This window comes from Populus trichocarpa, chromosome 2 (assembly GCF_000002775.5).
Source record: "Populus trichocarpa isolate Nisqually-1 chromosome 2, P.trichocarpa_v4.1, whole genome shotgun sequence".
Lineage (NCBI taxonomy): Eukaryota > Viridiplantae > Streptophyta > Magnoliopsida > Malpighiales > Salicaceae > Populus > Populus trichocarpa.
The window spans coordinates 14,907,418-14,926,945 of record NC_037286.2 but is presented as its reverse complement, the minus strand read 5'-3'; the positions used below and the strand labels follow the sequence as shown (position 1 = coordinate 14,926,945).

Below are 19,528 nucleotides of genomic sequence, written 5' to 3'. Positions count from 1 at the left end.
GGCAACAGGTCTCGAACTAGAGAGAGATGGGAGATCTCGTGGTGTTTTGGGTGTGTTTTACGATGAGGAGAGAGAGAGAGAGAGAGAGATAGGAAGGTCACTGATGGCGGGGAGAGGGGAAGGGTGGGCGACCGTGAGGAGAGAGAGGGGAGGAAATAAGGGGAGAAAAGGAAAAAAAGCTATGAATATTAATTTTGAATAAAATCACAAATGCCATCTACGATTCACATATCATATATTTTATATCATTTAAATAAATATAAGGATACATGTAATAAAAAAATTATGAATTAAAGATAAAATAATTTAAATCATTATAACTTATATTTCAAAGAATATGATTGTATTCAATTTGTCACAAATACCATGTATTTATTGCAATGATTATTTATTGCAATGATGTACCGTTATTTCTTTATCAAGGAAGGCCTTTATCGGTTTTGGCAAGCCAAAGATTACCAAAAAAAAAAAAAAAAGAGTCCGGCTTTATAAGCCCACGGTAATATTGGCCGTAATTTGGAGGAAATCAAATTAATATAGTAAGGGGTAGAAACGACGTCGGAGTTGTTGTTCACTCACGATTCATCCTGCTGAAGAGAGACAATAAAAAAAATGGCAAAGTTTTACCTTACCGCATGTGGACCAATGGTTTCTATTTTCTAACGTAGCTGCCTCTCTCTCGGAAAAAACCGAACACAACTAGAGACGAGAGGGAGGTTCTTGATTAGTGAGGACAGAGGAACCAGAATCCAAAAAATTAATAATCCATTTTTGTATTGATATTTTAAAAAAGGAATAAAAGATTTACTTTGCAAATCTTTCAATTTTCGTTCTCTTCCTCTCAGGTACGCCACTTCTATTGTCCTCGTCTCAATTTCACTAAGTTTTGCTTTTGCAGAAGAGTCCTAGATCCTTTTTCTTGACAAAATGTTTAATTCAAACTTGTCTCTTTTTTATTTTGTTCTTTCAGGTGTCTGTGCGGCACGAAGATTTTGGTGCTCAATTGCGCAGAGAGATCAGGTTTTCTTGCTTTTAATTTGATCTCTGAAGCTGTAAATTTTGGTTCTTTAGACGGGTTCTTGATTGTATTGGGGATTTCTTGAACTGGGTTTGAATCAGAATCCATTCTTGTTGCTGGGGTTTTAGATTTTATTGGGGAGTTTTGGTTTGTCGAACTCCTTCAATTCTGTATCTTCTTCTGCAACGAAGTAAAGATTGGTTTGCAATTCTTGAGCTGCCGGTGTATCAGACCTTTGTAGGCTGTTTTATCTATGATTTCTTGATTGATTTTCTACCAATAAATCAAGTGACAGTCTCAAAGTTTTCACTTTGAATTCTCCTGTCCTAATTGGCTTTGGGATAAAATTGCTTCTAGCTTTTTGCAGAGTCTGATTTTTGCTTCTAGGTTATTCTTGATTATTTGATAAAGAAATCTTGAATTGCAATGGCTAACCCACCTCAACCTTCCCTTGGGTACTCTGTTACTGCTGTTCCCTCAAACCCTGACTCATCAACCCCTCAACCAGAGAAAAATTCTGTTCCTCCTCCTACAATGTTACCTGGAGCTTCCCGATTTCCTCCTCCTAAATTGCACCAAGATCAGATCCCTTCCCCTTCGTTCCAGAACCCAAGGTTGTTATCACCTGCCAATGGGGTTAAAACTGGGAGCCCAGTTCCTCATTTAAGCACCCCTCCTGGTCCTCCTGTTTTTACGTCACCAGTCCGGCCTGCTGCTGTGCCTTTTCGGACTTCTCCTGCAACTCCTCAACCAGTTGCTTTCTCATCAGGCTCAACATTACCAACATCCTCGCCTCCCCATTTTTCAAATGGTTCCATTGAGTTGCAGCACCAAGTTCCCCTTGCTACAAATGACTCCACACCTTTCGAGGAATCATCATGTGCTTTGTTCTCTGCTCGCAAGGTATGTCTATCGCTCTCTAGTTCGAACAGAAGGCACTGATTGCCGTGAGGATTTTTTTTTTCTTTTATAAGATTGTTGTTCTGATTTTGAGAACACCTTTTTGTTTGGCTAATAATTTACATATCATTGTCTGATTATCTTTCTTCCTTAGTGCCCCCACCTATATATGTTTGAATCTTGTGATTATTATTTCATTTATTAAAGTCAGGATTTAATTGAGCTTGAACTTAGCTCACTTTGTTATTCAGGTGTTGAAGCAAAAGAAACTAGCAAATGTACCGAGTTTGGGCTTTGGGGCATTGTTTTCTCCTGGGGGAGAGATTTCTCCTGGTCCTCAAATAATACAGCGTGATCCTCACCGCTGCCACAATTGTGGAGCTTATGCAAATCTTTATTGCAAGATTTTACTCGGTTCAGGCCAGTGGCAATGTGTAATTTGCCAGAAACTGAATGGAAGTGAAGGTGAATATGTAGCTCCAAGCAAAGAAGAACTTCGCAACTTGCCAGAACTTTCATCACCCATCATTGATTATATTCAAATTGGGAACAAGAGACCTGGTTTTATTCCAGTTTCTGATTCCAGAATGTCTGCACCCACTGTTCTTGTTATAGATGAGTGTTTAGATGAAACCCACCTGCAGCATTTACAAAGCTCTTTGCATGCATTTGTCGATTCACTCCCCCCTACAGCAAGAATTGGAATAATACTATATGGCCGTACAGTATCAGTTTATGATTTTTCAGAGGAATTAATGGCATCTGCTGATGTACTTCCTGGTGACAAATCACCTACCCGAGAGTCCTTGAAAGCATTGATTTATGGAACTGGTGTGTACTTGTCGCCGATGCATGCTTCAAAGGAAGTGGCACACAAAATATTCTCATCTTTGAGACCATTCGGATTGAACATTGCAGAATCTTCAAGAGACCGGTGCCTGGGTACTGCAGTTGAGGTTGCTCTGGCTATAATTCAAGGACCATCAGCAGAAATGTCTCGAGGCATAATTAAAAGGGCTGGAGGTAATAGCAGGATTATCGCGTGTGCTGGGGGACCAAATACATATGGCCCTGGATCAGTCCCGCATTCTTTTAGCCATCCAAATTATCCTCATATGGAAAAAACAGCATTGAAATGGATGGAGAATCTGGGTCGTGAAGCGCATAGACATAATACAGTAGTTGATATTCTATGTGCTGGAACTTGCCCTGTTAGAATTCCAGTCCTGCAGCCTCTTGCAAAAGCTTCTGGAGGTGTTTTGGTTCTTCATGATGACTTTGGAGAGGCCTTTGGTGTGAATTTGCAAAGGGCAGCTTCTAGGGCATCACGTTTCCATGGCTTGTTGGAGATTCGATGTTCTGATGATATTCTAATTACTCAAGTTGTGGGTCCTGGTGAAGAGGCACATGTAGACACACATGAAACTTTTAAGAACAACAATGCTCTCTGCATTCAAATGCTAAGTGTTGAAGAAACACAGAGCTTTGCACTTTCTATGGAAACTAAAGAAGACATCAAAAGTGATTGTGTATTTTTCCAGTTTGCTGTTCGATACGCTAATGTTTATCAAGCTGATATTTCAAGAGTGGTTACTGTCAGGTTGCCAACTGTGGATAGTGTTTCAGCATATCTTGAAAGTGTTCAGGATGAAGTGGCTGCAATCCTCATGGCCAAGAGAACCCTCTTGCGAGCCAAAAACCATTCAGATGTCATGGATATGCGAGGAACAATAGATGAGAGAATTAAAGACATTGCTTTGAAATTTGGGTCCCTAGTTCCCAAGTCAAAGCTTCATCAATTTCCTAAAGAACTTTCTGCATTATCAGAGCTCCTTTTCCATCTTAGAAGGGGCCCGCTTTTGGGAAGCATTGTTGGTCATGAAGATGAGAGGTCCGTGTTGCGGAATTTGTTTTTGAATGCATCTTCTGATCTTTCACTCCGTATGGTAGCACCTCGTTGTCTAATGCACCGAGAAGGGGGCACTTTTGAGGAACTACCAGCTTATGACCTTGCGATGCAGTCTGATACAGCTGTTGTTCTTGACCATGGTACAGATGTCTTCATTTGGTTGGTAAGCGACTTAACTTTTTGTGATTCCCTGAAATTGCAAGTTATTGAATTTTCTATTTTGTATGTTTATTGTCCCGGTATTTCTCATGAACTGTGGTTGTATCTACTGTCTCTGTCGTTGCATGGGCTTGTGATCACTTTTGTCTATAGTTGATAAAAACTCTGGGTATTTTTTTGTACAAGTATGTGACTGAGGAGGAAATTCCAGAATTTGTTGTAGATATAGGGTGGACACAAGCACTTGTGATGGAAAAACATTTAAGGTATCGTTTCCTGGCAGAAATATTGATAGGAGAAGCAGGTGGAAAGCATTTACTGCTTCCCTGCAAAAGAATCTTTTTTTGATGAAACAAAAAAGAAATTCAGAGGCATTTTTCCTAATTCTGAAGTAAGAAATTGAAGTTAAGAAATTGCTACTTCCACTTGTGGAAGTCAAATATGACCATGCAATGCACCATTTAGAAGGGTGCTAGTACCTCTAATGTTATGTCAGTCTTCTCCTTAAATATCAATTTCTGCATGTTCAATTGGGAGCTTTTATGTTAATTTCCTCTTTACGACCGCCTCTCTTTGAGTGGTATCTGATTGCTACTCACATGCAGATATCTAACTAGTGTTGGTTTGAGTCCACTTGTCTTTTTATTGAGTTTCTTTCTGAGTTGGCTGGCATTTTACTGTCTTGATATACAAAGATACTTTCTCAATAACTGGCAACTGCAGGGTGCTGAGCTAGCTGCTGATGAAGGAAGAAGTGCAGCTGCTTTAGCAGCTTGCAGAACATTAGCTGAAGAAATCACTGAATTGCGGTTTCCAGCTCCTAGGATCCTTGCATTCAAGGTTTTTTTTCCCTTGACTCTTTGCATTCCATTTCTATGCACCTTTGTCCTTAATTTTTTTTTTTTTGCCAAACTGATGAGCTTACTGGTTTGGGTTAATGACAGGAGGGGAGCTCTCAAGCTAGATATTTTGTTTCTCGGCTGATTCCTGCACACAAGGATCCACCGTATGAACAGGTAAGAGTGGAAAAAGAGAAAAATAACCTCTTGATCAATAATAATTGTAGGCCTATGGTGTTGGATTTATGCCAATTTGATGGAACTTGATTGCAGGAGGCAAGATTCCCGCAGCTTAGATCTCTGACAATAGAACAACGGATGAAGCTAAAAACCAGCTTTATTCACTTTGATGATCCAAGTTTCTGTGAGTGGATGCGTAGTTTGAAAGTGGTGCCCCCATAACCAAGTTAATCTGTAATTTTACATAATTTAATGGCTAATGTACCCCCAGAAAAAGGGGTTCTTGGGAACTGCATCCTGCTTTGCCCCCCTTGATGGTGTCGGTAGGTATCATTTCATCTTTAAATTTTTCAATAAGAAAACATCCATACTTGACTGTCACTTGAAGAAGTTTGAAACTGTTCCATCCTATTCTGTTTCCCAGCTGACATGCTTTTAGAGAGCAATACAAAGTTCCTGTTTTTGCCCCCCTCTTCGCATCTTCTTAGTTCTGCTCTCTTTCAAGCAAAAATTTCTTCGTGAGGTTTTCAATTTGCTAGAGCAATTTTTATGCCCCACGTCTGGGATGCTGATCTTTTAATCTGTTTATCTCAGATGAGTATTCACTATCGTTTTGCTTTCTGGGATGGAGATTAACTGGTTACTACTGAAGATGATTGAATCTATTGTATGAATATAACACCTCGCAAAAACTTGTAAGTCAATGATTTGTTCACTGAAGTTTTTGAAGTCTGAAGATACCTTGTGATTGTAAGGCCGAGGATACCTTGTGATTTTGAAGTCTGAAGATTCGGTGTTGTTTTGCGGAGGAAAATGTTTTCCTCATTATATTTTAATTATAAATGTAATTCACACTAGATGAAAACGGTGTTTCACTGTTACTCTAGACTTAGGCGCACTGTGCATACCTACAATGATTTTTAACAATTTTGGTCACTGAAGTTTTTCTTTTTGCCAATTTGGTTCTTTTATTTAAATGATTTTAGACTTCAATTCTAAGATTCTTTTTCATCATGTTTTAATCCATATGACTTGAGAGATGAGAGAGAAAGTCGTTAAGAAAAAGAATTATAAAGAGTTTTTGGTCAACTAAAAAAATATTAATTTTGGTGTTAATGAGTTTTTCTTGAAAAGAAGATTTAAAACTTTAATCTTTCTAGAAAAAGTAAATTGAAGCTCAAAAAGATTTTTTTATTTGGTTGATTTTGAGTTTTTAAATCTATTTGTGGGTGTTTTGACCTTACAAATAGGGTTATTAAGGTTTATAAAGTAACAATTTTTTGTGTGTTTTAAGCGAAAATGGGTGGAATATTGAGTTTTTTGGGTTAAAATAGAAGCCAAAAGAGTATTAGAAAGTCCAACCAATATATCTTCAATAATTAATGAAAAATAAAGGAGATGGAGTCGGCCTTAGTTAGGGTTAGGTGTGAAGTTAATAAAGTTCACATAAACACTAATGAGGCTCGGGTTAAGTGCTCCCATGTGAGGGCTTTCTAGAACTTAAAGGGCTCTTATTCATGTATAAGAGACTCCTACTATCTTGGAGGAGAATACTATATATTTTTCATAGATTCTTTTCCTGTCAACTACCTTGAACTTTGGGGAAGTTTTTCAAGGTGTGTTTATGTAGCCACCTGAATATTTGGCTCGGGAGTTCAAAGAAGATGAGAAGACCGTTAAAAGAGGTGGACGTGGAGAGCACCTCATAAAAGGAGGTGGAAGTCTGGAAGAGGTGGTGAAGCCACTAGTATAGCGAGGATACCTCTTGAATTTGAGGGGACGTTTTCCTTTTTTTTTTTTTTGAATTTGAAGGAAAATTACCATTATTAAAAGGAGAAACAAATTGTTAGAAACAAGTTTGTATTGCAAAGGAAAATTACCATTATTAAAAGGAAGTTGAATTAAAAAAAAAAGAGAGAGAAGGAAAACGTCCCCCTCAAATTCAAGAGAATATTAAAATTTATAATACAATGTTTTGTATGTCATTAATAGGCCGAAATATTGACTGTGATGTTAATACAAACAGCAGGTCTTTACGTTCTTAGATTAAATGTAAGAAATAATTGCTAAAATAAAAAACATTTACTATGATGTTGATAACTTATGTAAATTTATCATAGTTTGTATTCAAATTATCTAAACACAATATATTTGAAAAAAAAAGTAATTTAACTCTCTACAAAACTGAGAAATATTTGTCAAAAACATTTCTAACTTAAAATATATTCTTCTTAATCTTATCATCTATGTTATCAATCATTAACACAATCATCATGTTGTTGTTGTTCTTATTATTATTATTATTAGCATCACTATTATTGGCTACTTTCTCACTGCTATCATTAATTAAAAAATTAAAATGTATAGGGGATTAAATGTGCAAAATGCACTTTGAATCCCTCACATGGAATCATGAATGGTATCATGAATGGACCGTTCACAATGCTATTTTTTATCTTTTTATTTTATTTTAATTTGATATTTATTGGATAAAATTATAAGCTAATTTGTTGAGGGGAGGGTGGATTGAAAGACGGAACCAAAGTAAAAAACATGTAAAGAATGAGTGGCTTTAAAAGTTTGGGATTTTTTTTTATTGTAGTCTCTATACATTACAAATTATAGATATTGGGTCATTTCAGTTTTTAAAATCAAGGGGAAAATCAATTTTGGTTTCAAACTTCATTTTCTTTATTTTTTGGCCCATGGTGTCAGAGAGATGAGAGAAGGTCGCCTAAATCCAGCACTAGAAAGAGAAAATTTATGTTGACATCGATTTCGGTGCCAAAACGATTGAAATTGGTGTCAATTTTTTTTATGAGGGGAGCTCACATTTGGAGTTTTTTTTACCTTGAAATTACCAAGAAAAACAGATTTGATCTCGGTAAGATTTTTGGTTTCGAGTTTTGGGATTTGTTTTTTGTTTTTTAAAGTCATGAATGACTTTATCAAGCTGCCTATGATGTTTTAAATGTGCTTTGGGTAAAACAATGAGTTGAAAATTTGATTTTTAGATTGAAAAAACCATAAGCCCCGTTATTAGGCAATACAGATTATGCGTCGTCTAACTCTTTTTTTTTCCAAAGAAAATTGGAGTAGACAACATGTTGTCTGTCTTAGATGCGAAAACAAAAAAGGACCCAATAACACGAGCCCTAACACAATGGGCTAGGTAGGCTAGCTTAACTTATCAGATCCAGCAACGCTTGACCTTTTCTTCATCTTCTTCGTTTTAAGTTGTTTTTTATTTTTATTTTAATTAATGCTTTTTTATATGTTTTTTCAAAATTGTATATTTTTTTTATTTATATGAATACCCATTCTCTCTTTTATTTTGTTTAGAGAATCTTTTTTAAATGACAATTATTTTTTGGTTACTTTGTATTCATTTGGTTTTTGAAGAGGTTTTTCTGATTCATCTATAATTTTTTTTTATTTTGTATAGAAGAACTTTATTTTTAAAATAAAAAATATTTATTTTCAAATAATATTTCTAATATGTGTAGCTTGCATAATATGTTTTTTCTTTTATTTCATTTAATCAATTTAATATGTATATCTATTTCTATTATTGTTTGATTGAATAAAAAATATATTTTAATAAACATAACTGGGTAAATGTTTTATTTTACGAGATTAAATATCTTAATTTATACCTATCTCTTAACTTTTTTATTTTTTATTTTTTAGTTATTATTTATTATTTATTAATTAATATATATAATGCTTAATTTATTTGATTACATATATAATTTTTTTAATTATAAAAATATATTAAAAAACTTGTATATATAATTTTTTTATTAAAAAAAAATTTCACCCGCGATAAAGTTAATGGAAATTGAAATAATCATGTGGTGCCATATCTGATGATGCAAGGGTTAAAAGGAATCTTCAATAGTCGAATACCACCAGATTATTTTCCACCTATACCTATAGTATCAAATATTTTTAAAAAAAACACTATTGCTAGCATTCCTCTCCTCGAATATCGCCATTTTTTTTCCCTTGCTACTGTTACATTAACCCCTTCGAACAAATTCTCTCTAAAAATAAATAAATAAATAAAAAAGTCGTGATCATATATTATACATATCTTAGAATTTGTTTTTTTTTCCCGATAATTATAACTTGGCCTTGTACACTTGTACGAACATGATGACGTGACCTTTTCTCTTTCACGAATTACATTAAGCCGTCGTTTAGTACTGTGTTCGTTTGGAAACATATACCAATTCGTATTTTTAAAAGAATTGTTGTTTTTTTTTTTATTAAAAATTAATTTTTTTTAATTATGTTTTAGATTTTTTATATCCTGATTTTAAAAATAATTTTAAAAAAATAAAAAAATATTATTTTAATACATTTCAACATGAAAAATATTTTAAAAAACAACTGTAATTACACTCCCAGAGAATTAGTAAATAAAAAGGGTAAATTTTGATTTTTTTATTTAAAATTAATTTTTTTATTTTAATATTAAAAATAATTTTTTTAAAATAAAAAAATATTATTTTAATAAATTTCAAAATAAAAAATATTTTAAAGAATAACTCTATTTCACTCCTAAGTCCCAACACTATTTGAATATAATTTAGAAAAAATAAGCTTTCAATTCAAATTACAATCAATCCGACCGGCAAATAACAGCAGCCACGATTCAGTTACCTTTTACCAGAAAAAAATACCCGTGAAGTCGTTACTTGTTCAACGCTGGTTAGGGTTTTTACCTGAGATAGGAGAGAGAGCGCGCGCTCTTTTTTATATTTGATTGTTCAGAAATGTTGTTTTTTTTTTATTTTTTAAAATTATTTTTATTTAAAAATATATTAAAATAATATATTTTTTATTTTTTAAAAATTATTTTTGAGATAAATATATAAAAATAATCTAAAATATTAATTTAAAATAAAATAAAAAATAAATTGTTTTAAATTTTTGAAAAGCTTTTTTGAAAAGCAAAAAGAATAAGTATTTGCTTTTGTTCTCTTCTGCTGTGGATTGAGAACAACGCCACCTCCAGCGCGAACCAGATTCGTATTCTCTCTATCTTTTTATCAACGAAGAAGTAATAATTCATTCCATGAAGACGTGAATTGTGTTTCATAACCCCTAAAACTCATATTTCCAGATACGAAACGCCTAGCTTATCTGTTCACTTCTTAATTCCAATTGCGTCAGACTGTTAGTTCTTTTATTTGTATTTTTGGGATTCTGTTTTCAATTTCGGTAAAGGTTTATTGTTAGGATTGGGTGAAATGCATGCGAATTTACTGTTTGTCATTTCTGTTTTTGTTGTCTGATTTTTTTTGGTTAATAGTATTTGATCAGGTGTAGTTTTTAAGCTGTGAAAATGGCTGATGGTAAAAAGAAGGAGGTCAAGAAAGAGACTGGGTTAGGTCTCACTTTCAAAAAGGAAGAGAATTTTGGGGAATGGTATTCAGAGGTGAGCAAGGGTTTTTTTGTTTTTTAGTATATGCAACAAATTCTATGAATGTAATCGCAAATTGTTGATGATTGCATTAGGAATTAGCCGGTAATGCATAATAACATAGCGGATATTTAAATTCCCTGGCTCCCATTGTGAAGTGGTTTTCTTTTTGGCTTCTATAGGTGGTTGTGAATGGGGAGATGATTGAATATTATGATATTTCTGGTTGTTATATTCTGAGGCCATGGTCAATGTCAATATGGGAGACTATGCAAGTAAGTTAGCCCTTCCCATAATATCTTCTATTTATTTCATTTTAGTATTTTCTGTGATACAACGTCTTTCGGCGATTGATTTTCTATTGTTTATTCTCGTTTTACATAAGGTATTTTTGAATATAGGAATTTGCACCCAGTAATGACAGTTGACTTCTACGCAGGGTTTTTAGTTTGTAAAGCTGTAGTTGTTTTTTCTATATTATATCATTTTGATTAATCCTTGCTCTTTTTATTTTATAGGTCATCTACGTAATAGATTTCTCAATATTTGAGATGTCAATCTGCAGGCATTCTTTGATGTGGAAATCAAGAAAATGAAAATCAAGAATTGCTACTTCCCTCTTTTTGTATCATCTAGTGTTTTGCAAAAGGAGAAGGATCACATTGAGGGCTTTGCTCCAGAGGTGAGATTTGTTAGAGAATTTGAGTTAAGGGGTACTTTTGTTTTTACCTACCAGATTCAGGAACTTATTTAATTTAATGTTCCTAGATTGGTGTTGCTTGGTTTGGGGTCACTACCTAACCATGAGAGTGCAGTTTCAATGCTAGAGAATATGCTTTATTGAAAAATTTGTAGGCTAGCGTCTCCAAACGCTTATTGCTGGACTATATTGGTGGGATCATAACTTGATAATAGACTTAAATTTTTGCTGTTACTCAGCTTTCAACAATATTTTATCTAATGTGGCACTTTTTTTCCATCGCAAGAATGAATTTTAAAAATACAGAAGAAAAGAGGTTTTGACTGTATCATCTTGGTCTTTTCCAGGTTGCTTGGGTGACAAAAGCAGGAAAATCTGACTTGGAGGTTCCTGTTGCTATTCGACCAACTAGTGAGACTGTTATGTATCCCTATTTTTCTAAGTGGATCAGGGGACACCGTGACCTGCCTTTGAAACTCAACCAGTGGTGTAATGTTGTTCGATGGGAGTTCAGCAATCCTACACCATTTATCAGGTAGTTTGATTTGGATTTCTTTATGGTTAACTGCTTTGTCTGCAGTGAATTTGATGTCAGCTATTTGATTTATATTGTAAAAATGTGATTATGTCTGCATTTTCTTATGCAAAGCTCTTGATATTTATTCTTGAAATATTGATTTTTGTATTCGTTCTTCTAAGAAACCACTTTTTTTGTTGAAGCTTTTATCTTGTTTGCCATAGATTTTTAACTGATATTAGACCATACTGATGACCTATCCTTTTGTTTTAGGAGCCGTGAGTTCCTTTGGCAAGAAGGACACACTGCTTTCGCATCAAAGCAAGAAGCAGATGAAGAGGTATGAATCTGTGAACTTATTCTTGTCCTTGTGGACGTAAAACATTTTAAAAATTGTTTAGAGGAGCCCGTCAGTCCATAGACAAGTCTGTCATATTCTGGTTTTGAGCATGTAATTCACACGATCATGTTTTCATGGAAAAAGCATCTTTTTAGTTTTGCCATTCATAGTCCACATGAAGCACATATTTCTAATATTTCAAGGAATCTAGAAGTGTATGGAATGGGTTGGGGGTGAATCCAGTCATTCACATGGCCCTTGACTATGAAAGAGCTAGATAAGCTTGGGACGTAATGAATAATCTAACCAACTTATCAAGATTGCTTCTTTTATACAAAGATTTATGTCTGGCTTTTTTTTTCCTCCTGTTTTTTGATAGCATGCCTGCTTGGATGCTGATAATTTAATCTCGTAATTTAAACAATAAATATTGGCAGCGTCATTGTACGTTTCCTCATTTTTTTTTATTTATACTTTTGGTACCTGTTTGTATGCATCAGGTGCTTCAAATATTGGAACTGTACCAACGCATATATGAAGAATTCTTGGCTATTCCTGTTATAAAGGGCAAGAAAAGTGAGATGGAAAAGTTTGCTGGTGGACTTTACACAACTAGTGTTGAGGTATATAAAAATTAAAGCAGACAAGACTTATCCTTTGTAATATTTAATGAATTAATAGCATGTTTTAGTCTGAATCATTTCTTTTTTCAAATTCTTGTGTCTGCACTAGGCATTTATTCCCAACACTGGACGTGGTATCCAAGGTGCAACTTCTCATTGTTTGGGCCAAAATTTTGCAAAGATGTTTGAAATAAACTTTGAAAATGAGAAGGGAGAGAAGGGAATGGCCTGGCAGAACTCTTGGGCCTATAGTACTCGGACGGTAAACTTTCTGATTTTTATCACCTGGAGTTGTATTCATTATCTGGAGTGTATTCTTTCTTTTTTTTTTCTCAGTGGTATGATCCATTCGCACTTGACAGTGTATATTTTTACCAATGCATTGGCCCTGTTACACTTCAGAGTTGCTTAGCTATTACATTAATGCTTCATAAGTTGTTCATATTCCTTTATCCTGATTCTTTTTTATCCCATCCTTCCCTTTTACAGATTGGAGTTATGGTGATGGTTCATGGAGATGACAAAGGCTTGGTTCTGCCACCTAAAGTGGCATCTGTCCAAGTTATTGTTGTTCCTGTGCCTTACAAAGATGCTGATACTCAAGGAATCTTTGATGCCTGTGCTGCAACTGTGGATACTTTGTGTGAAGCAGGTATTCGTGCTGAGGCTGACTTTAGAGAGAATTACTCACCTGGTTGGAAGTATTCTCACTGGGAAATGAAAGGTGTTCCTCTAAGGATTGAAATAGGGCCCAAAGATTTGGCAAATAATCAGGTGAGCATCCCATTCCTCCAACTGGTTTCATTGTCTTCCATTTGCACAATGCTCTTCTGATATTGTTTTGTGTATCTTGTTCTGTTTGTTGCCAGAGCTAAAAGCTAAGTATAATTACTCACCTGGTTGGAAGTATTCTCACAGGTACGTGCAGTTCGCCGTGACAATGCAGCAAAAGTGGATATCAGTCGTGACAGTTTGATGGAGAAAGTAAAAGATATGTTGGATGATATTCAACAGAGGTTGTTTGATGCTGCTAAACAAAAGCGAGATGCTTGCATTCAAGTTGTGAAAACTTGGGGTGAATTCAAGGAAGCTCTCAGTCAAAGGAAAATGATCTTAGCTCCTTGGTGTGATGAGGAGGTATGATATCTCATCACTGCCAACTTTTTTAATGTGTATGGTTTAAATTTTTTGTTCCTGTAAAATTCCTTCTTCATTATGAGGTTCCATTGGTGTGCTTTTGTTTAGTTGGTGTCATGTTGTGTGCATTTGTTTTCTCACTTTTGTCCCATTCTGAATTACTATGACGTGAGTATTGTTACAAAAGGTGATCATCCGTGTTCATAAATTTATGCTTGATTGCCTCATATTTTCAGAACTACTTAATTCTTGTATTATTGAATGCTAGTTCAGTATAAGGATGTATTCTATCATTGCTTTGGATTTGTTGTCTAGTTAAGTTTGGGTTTTGTTCTGTAATTGTCAAATAAATTTGGTAAACTCCATTTTAGTCATAGATGGATGTCATTACCATGTTATTTTTTTTCATTCCTTTTATTGATCATCTCTCACTGACAGTTTTTCTGCTTGAATTCTGCAGGAGGTGGAAAGGGACGTGAAAGAACGAACAAGAGGTGAAATGGGAGCAGCCAAGAGTCTTTGTTCCCCATTTGACCAGCCTGAGCTCCCTGAAGGTATTAACCCTCTCATTTCATGTCATGGTCACTTGAGTCATTATTGGTTTTCCTTTTCTCACTGACGTAACTTTAAAATAAACATTTCCAATGAATCAACTAGGTTTTGATTCTATGTTGTTCCCTGAATACTGCTTGATGTTTTTTTTTTTTTTTTAAAAAAAAAAACAATTGCAGGTACCGCATGCTTTGCTTCTGGAAAGCCAGCAAAGAAATGGACCTACTGGGGCAGGAGTTACTAGATCATCAGGTCCCTGTGCAATCTTCAATTTTCATATAGTTCGAATATCAGGTGCTTATGTACTTCAGTTTGGGCACACATTTAAGTAATTTGGCAGCAGAACAACAGGAAATGAAGCTAACATACTAGGTTTTGTTGTAATCCATTTCCGACATCGATTATTCTACTTGAAATGTTGGGTTGCAACGCTTAAATCTGCTACAATAATAGGTTGCCAGATAATTTATACAATCTTGTTCTTGTTGATGGTATCGTTGGGCTCCTTGGTGGACCTAGTTTGCCAGTGTTTTGAACTGCTTCTTTCACTTCGTTTTCATTTAACTTCCTAACAGCTGAAGGATACATTTTCGAAGGCTGGACCGTAGCTATACTTGCAGCTCAACTGTGGTTATAAAGATGATTTAAAAAATAAAAAAAAATTATTTTAATGTATTTCTAAATATCACCCTTATTATAATTCTAAACAGACCCAAAATATATTTAGTCAAACCATCTATTATAACTCGAACTCAAGATAGGGTATGCAGATATCATGAGGGAAGAGAAACATTGATTTTGATGTTTATATTTGATATTGCGGTAGTTTTTATGGTTTTTAAAAAATTATAAATTGTTGTTTTTTCTTAAAATAAGGTTTCAAAAGGGTTTTTAGTGAGATTTATACTAAACCTCAGTTGATTAATACTTTTAAGATTATGGTTGAGATAAATCTATACGGTACGACATCGGAGAGCCTACACGGCTGGCTAAGCTTCGCCCTCAATATCAAGCAGGTTTAAGGAAGAAACCTACCCATCCCTTGAAAACAAAAAACGTGCTATTTTATGGCAGTCGATTTGGAAACAGGGACCTGACTCTTTTGTATACCTCAAAATCGGTATTCTTTGTAGTCAAAGTGTTTGATTGATTCGTGGAGCTATTTTTAAAACATTTGTTACGATAATTAAAAAAAAAAATTTAATGATTTAGATTTTAAGAGAAAAAAGTTTATATCTTCAATTAAGATTTATCTTTCTTATTTAAGCATTTGTTTTTCATTTTTGACAAAACCATGGTTTTTTATTTACAACATGATTATTTGAGTAAAAAATTAAAGCAATTAAAATAAATATTCATAAATTTAAATTGATTTAGATTCATTAAAAAATATGTTCTTTAGCTAAAACTCTCTTTTTAGTATTTGTTTTTTATTTTGTTGAGTTTTTTATTTTTAATTATTATAAGCATGTTATTTTTAAGTAAAGACTTATTATGATTTATAAAACAATTTTAAACCATGAAACAAGAAAACAATGTTTTGATTGTATTTATGAGAAAATATGAGAAGAAAAAAGAATAATTAATTCGATAAAATAATATAAAAAACTAATAACAAAAAAAAAATATTTTTTATTTTCATTGAATATTTATGTTCAATGCTTTTAAAAACTTGGGCATATTAGCTTTATATATAATTATAAAAAAATAAAAATATTACTATAAAAAACTCAAATCTTATTTAAAAAGTATGATATAATTGAATATTTTTTTAGATATCAACATAATTATTTATCTAAATAGGGTTTTAATTTAAGACATAAAAGAAAATTGAAAAAGAGAAGAGGAAGACCTAGAGTATCAAGCCCAAGCATGTCTGGATCAGGAACAAGTTTTTCACTACAACTGTTTTTGATAACCTTTGTTGATAAAAAAAAATAAGGTCCAAGTTTTTGAATTTTAAAAACTTGAAAATAAATATTTTTTTCCAGCTAAAAACATGGAAAAAAATTCTCATTGAACTTCAAAACCCCATTTCAATCATTAAATGCATTCTAGTCCATCTAAAAACTCAAAATCAAATCAAATAAATTCATTTAGCTTCAATCCATTTTCTTAGACATCATTACAGGTAAAAACTGCTTTTATAAATTTGGAGTTATTGGTGGAAAGAATTTAACCATCTTATTGATATCTCTCTTATCTTCTTTTTGATGAATTTTTCTCTCGTCTATATACCACAGACTACCAGAGAGTACTCAAATGCAAAAGTAAAGTTTTTTTAATGAAACGTAAATGAAAAAATTGTTAACTATAACTAATGAGAAAAATGAAAGATAGATATTTGGTCTCTGAGTTTGATCTAATGATTGCATCAACATATATATAGACTCAATGGGAGGTCTTCAACTCTCAAAGCTCTCAAACACCCTGAGTGGAAATGTCGAGAATGTTTTGATCACAATCATTTCTTGGGGAGCACTAACAACCAGACAACAACAACCACAAATCAAACCTGGATTCGGTCTCCTCCAAAAATCCTAAAGAGGTTGTCTTCAAGACTTGAGAAGAAGCGGGTGATAGACATGCACTAACGCACACTGTGCAAATTCAATATAACAAACCATGCAGCTAACCATACACTTTGTGCACATCAGTGTAACCACCCATGCAAGGCACACCATGCAGCAGCTGTAACAACCAAGTGTACAATTCTATTAACAAATCTGTTAGCTTAAGTTTAGGAAATATGTTAGACAATTATTCCGCTGTATATATATACCTACATGATGAATACAAAGATTAAGCTTTCATCAATATCACTGTGTATTACTCTTTTAGCGGGAACTTCCAGGAACCCCTTGGCGACCACTTCGATCGCGAAGCTGCAATCTATGTCATGCAAGTTCTGTTTAAATTAACCTACAAAGAGATGGGTAGCTATGAAATGATCGTTATTTAAACTCTTCTTCGACAGCGATCACTTCTCTAATCAACGCTAATTCATTTCAACCATTCTTTTGCCTTGATAAGCTATTCTAATATGTTCAAGAGTTTGGCCTTTCGACATGAAGCGCAAGACCAAGATTGAAGAGACACTCTCCCAGGTAAAAATATACAAGGTTGGTAATTGATTGTCAGTGATTTCCTGAGCGTGTATATGCGCGCATGTGAGATCTGCTGGAATCAGGAACACAAATTTAAGTGTATAACAGCCATGGATTATTAGGGTCATATTCATAAAACTAACTTATCTACTGGAAAGTCAACTCGTGCACACAATGCATGATGAATCGATTAGATATCGTCTTTAACACTACGGATGTGTTGCTGTGTCCGACAAAGACCACATATATGATAACCAGCATGCTTCTCGGTTCATTCCATCAGATGGTCGTGCACAGGAAACTTGAATGGCCGTGCAAGTGACCGAGTGAATATCTTAGCCACGAGGTTAATTTCTTCTGCAAGCACGTCAGCAAGCTTGTACAATGTCTGAAAACCTTGTTCATCATCTGGGGAGAGTAAGCATGAGCTCCCAAATTGAAACATGCCCATGATCCAGACTTTGTGATAGCAGTAGCTCAATTCCCAATTCAGTTCTGTTGTTCCTACCCTTCTGCCCTGACTTAATGCACATGTCTGTAAAAGTGGCAAGCTCATTGACAGGGTGAAGGCAGTGTTGTCAAATGCGAAAGCTGTCAAATGTCCAAAGCAGTGTTGTCATGAGGAGCTAAGATGCTCGCCTAGGCACTCCAGGCGAGACCCCTATGCCTTTCATTTTATCATGCAAGGCAATTTAACTGGTGTTTGCCTTGAGTGCAAGCACCAGACACTGAAATGAACGCTGGTCAAAATATATGTTATTTTCCCTCTCTTTCTTTAAATTGATATATGTTTTTTTTTCTTCTATTTATCAATATTTTTTCTATTCACCATCAAAAATAATTTAAGGGTATAATTGTAAAAATAAAGAATATGATTTAAAAAGAAAAAAAATCATTAAAATAGAGATGATTGAAGCAAAGGATTTGTTTATGATTTCAAAGCAAGAAAAAGTCAAGTTGAGGTAAACAAGCATAAAAGATACTTGTGATAAAAAAGCAGGAGCTAGAACAATTCATTATATAGCTTGCTTCTTATACCAGAGTATTGCATTCAATGTTGCTCATTTGAAAAGTTTCAAGAAAATGATTGAAGCTATTGAAAGATATGATCCACATTTAAAACCTCCAAGCTATCATAAACTTAGAGTACATTACTTAAGAAAGAATTGGACTATTAAAATGATTTGTTGAGAGGGCATAGAGAGGAGTGGGCAAAACATGGTTGCTCTATAATGTTAGATGGAAGAACAGATAGGAAACATAATTAATTTTTTGGTTAATTATGTTTTGGATTTTATTTTTATTGACTTTATTAATGCGTCATCTTTTGTAAAATCTGATGAGAAGGCATTTGAGTTGCTTGATAGATTTATAGAGCAAATTGAAGAGAACACTATTGTTCAAGTAATAAATAACAATAGAAGCAATGATATGTTAGCGGGTAAGTAGATTTTCATTTATTTATATGTTGTAAGTTAGTATATTGTTTTAATTATTTGATTAAATATGTTATATTTTATAATTTTTATGTTTATACAAACTTGTTATTACAATTAAATAAGTTGTTAGAAGCAAAAGGAAAGTTTTTGTATTGAACTCCATGCTCACTGTGTGGACCTTATGTCAAAAGATATTAGAAGCATTCCTTAAGTGAAGAAAACTTTAGAAAGAGTAATTATTGTTATTGGCTCTATTTACAAGCATCATGATGCATTGAATATGATGGAAAAATTTACAAAGAAAAAGAGTTGGTGAAGTATAAAATTACTCAATTTGCAACAAGTTTTCTTATTTTACAAAAAATACACAAGCAAAAGCATAACCTTAGAAACATGTTCATATTAGAAAAGCAAGTAAGAAGTAAATGGGCTAAGAAAGTTAAGGGAAAAAAAGCAACTAATATCATTTTGGTGCCATCCTTTTAGAAGCATGTAAAGAATGGCGCAAAAATGATATCAGTTGCTTTTTTTCCCCCTTTAGCTTCCTTAGCCCATTTACTTGTTGCCCACTTTTATGATATAAACATGTTTTTAAGATTATGCTTGTACTCTTTGCAAAGTAAAAAAATTTGCAAATCGAGTAACTTTATGCTTCACCAATTCTCTTTTATTTGTAA

General features: G+C 33.8%; 2 protein-coding genes across 6 annotated transcripts; both read left to right on the top strand.

Moving 5' to 3' along the window:
* Window positions 1-629: 629 nt before the first annotated feature.
* Window positions 630-6,019, top strand: LOC7460500 (protein transport protein SEC23). Of its 2 annotated transcripts, XR_002980452.2 has the most exons (7): window positions 630-845; window positions 971-1,921; window positions 2,170-3,990; window positions 4,710-4,826; window positions 4,931-5,002; window positions 5,099-5,328; window positions 5,600-6,019. XR_002980452.2 is itself a non-coding variant. In XM_024595512.2 (6 exons), exons 2-6 carry the CDS (start codon window positions 1,445-1,447, stop codon window positions 5,225-5,227), a joined length of 2,616 nt encoding a protein of 871 aa, XP_024451280.2. In that variant the 5' UTR covers window positions 630-845; window positions 971-1,444; the 3' UTR covers window positions 5,228-5,476. The 2 variants fall into 2 exon arrangements, 1 of the variants encoding a protein (XP_024451280.2); XM_024595512.2 differs by lacking the exon at window positions 5,600-6,019 and having other exon boundaries at window positions 5,099-5,476.
* Window positions 6,020-9,911: 3,892 nt separating this feature from the next.
* On the top strand, window positions 9,912-14,742 carry LOC7481445 (proline--tRNA ligase, cytoplasmic). 4 transcript variants are annotated; one of them, XM_024594218.2, is made up of 12 exons: window positions 9,912-10,073; window positions 10,326-10,451; window positions 10,619-10,711; window positions 11,002-11,118; window positions 11,484-11,671; window positions 11,927-11,993; window positions 12,494-12,616; window positions 12,726-12,878; window positions 13,106-13,390; window positions 13,535-13,753; window positions 14,214-14,307; window positions 14,485-14,742. In XM_024594218.2, exons 2-12 carry the CDS (start codon window positions 10,359-10,361, stop codon window positions 14,547-14,549), a joined length of 1,497 nt encoding a protein of 498 aa, XP_024449986.1. In that variant the 5' UTR covers window positions 9,912-10,073; window positions 10,326-10,358; the 3' UTR covers window positions 14,550-14,742. The 4 variants fall into 4 exon arrangements, with proteins under 4 accessions (XP_024449986.1, XP_024449984.1, XP_024449985.1 ...); XM_024594216.2 differs by having other exon boundaries at window positions 9,994-10,189; XM_024594217.2 differs by having other exon boundaries at window positions 9,994-10,234.
* The last annotated feature ends 4,786 nt before the right edge of the window (window positions 14,743-19,528 follow it).

Bases quoted from the DNA above. Each gene is read 5' to 3' on its own strand.
- LOC7481445 (XM_024594218.2), top strand. From the start codon at position 10,359: ATGGCTGATGGTAAAAAGAAGGAGGTCAAGAAAGAGACTGGGTTAGGT. The intron at 11,994-12,493 runs GTATGAATCTGT...TGTATGCATCAG, and splicing joins AGCAAGAAGCAGATGAAGAG to GTGCTTCAAATATTGGAACT. The intron at 13,754-14,213 runs GTATGATATCTC...TGAATTCTGCAG, and splicing joins CTCCTTGGTGTGATGAGGAG to GAGGTGGAAAGGGACGTGAA.
- LOC7460500 (XM_024595512.2), top strand. From the start codon at position 1,445: ATGGCTAACCCACCTCAACCTTCCCTTGGGTACTCTGTTACTGCTGTT. The intron at 3,991-4,709 runs GTAAGCGACTTA...TGGCAACTGCAG, and splicing joins CAGATGTCTTCATTTGGTTG to GGTGCTGAGCTAGCTGCTGA. The intron at 4,827-4,930 runs GTTTTTTTTCCC...GGTTAATGACAG, and splicing joins CTAGGATCCTTGCATTCAAG to GAGGGGAGCTCTCAAGCTAG.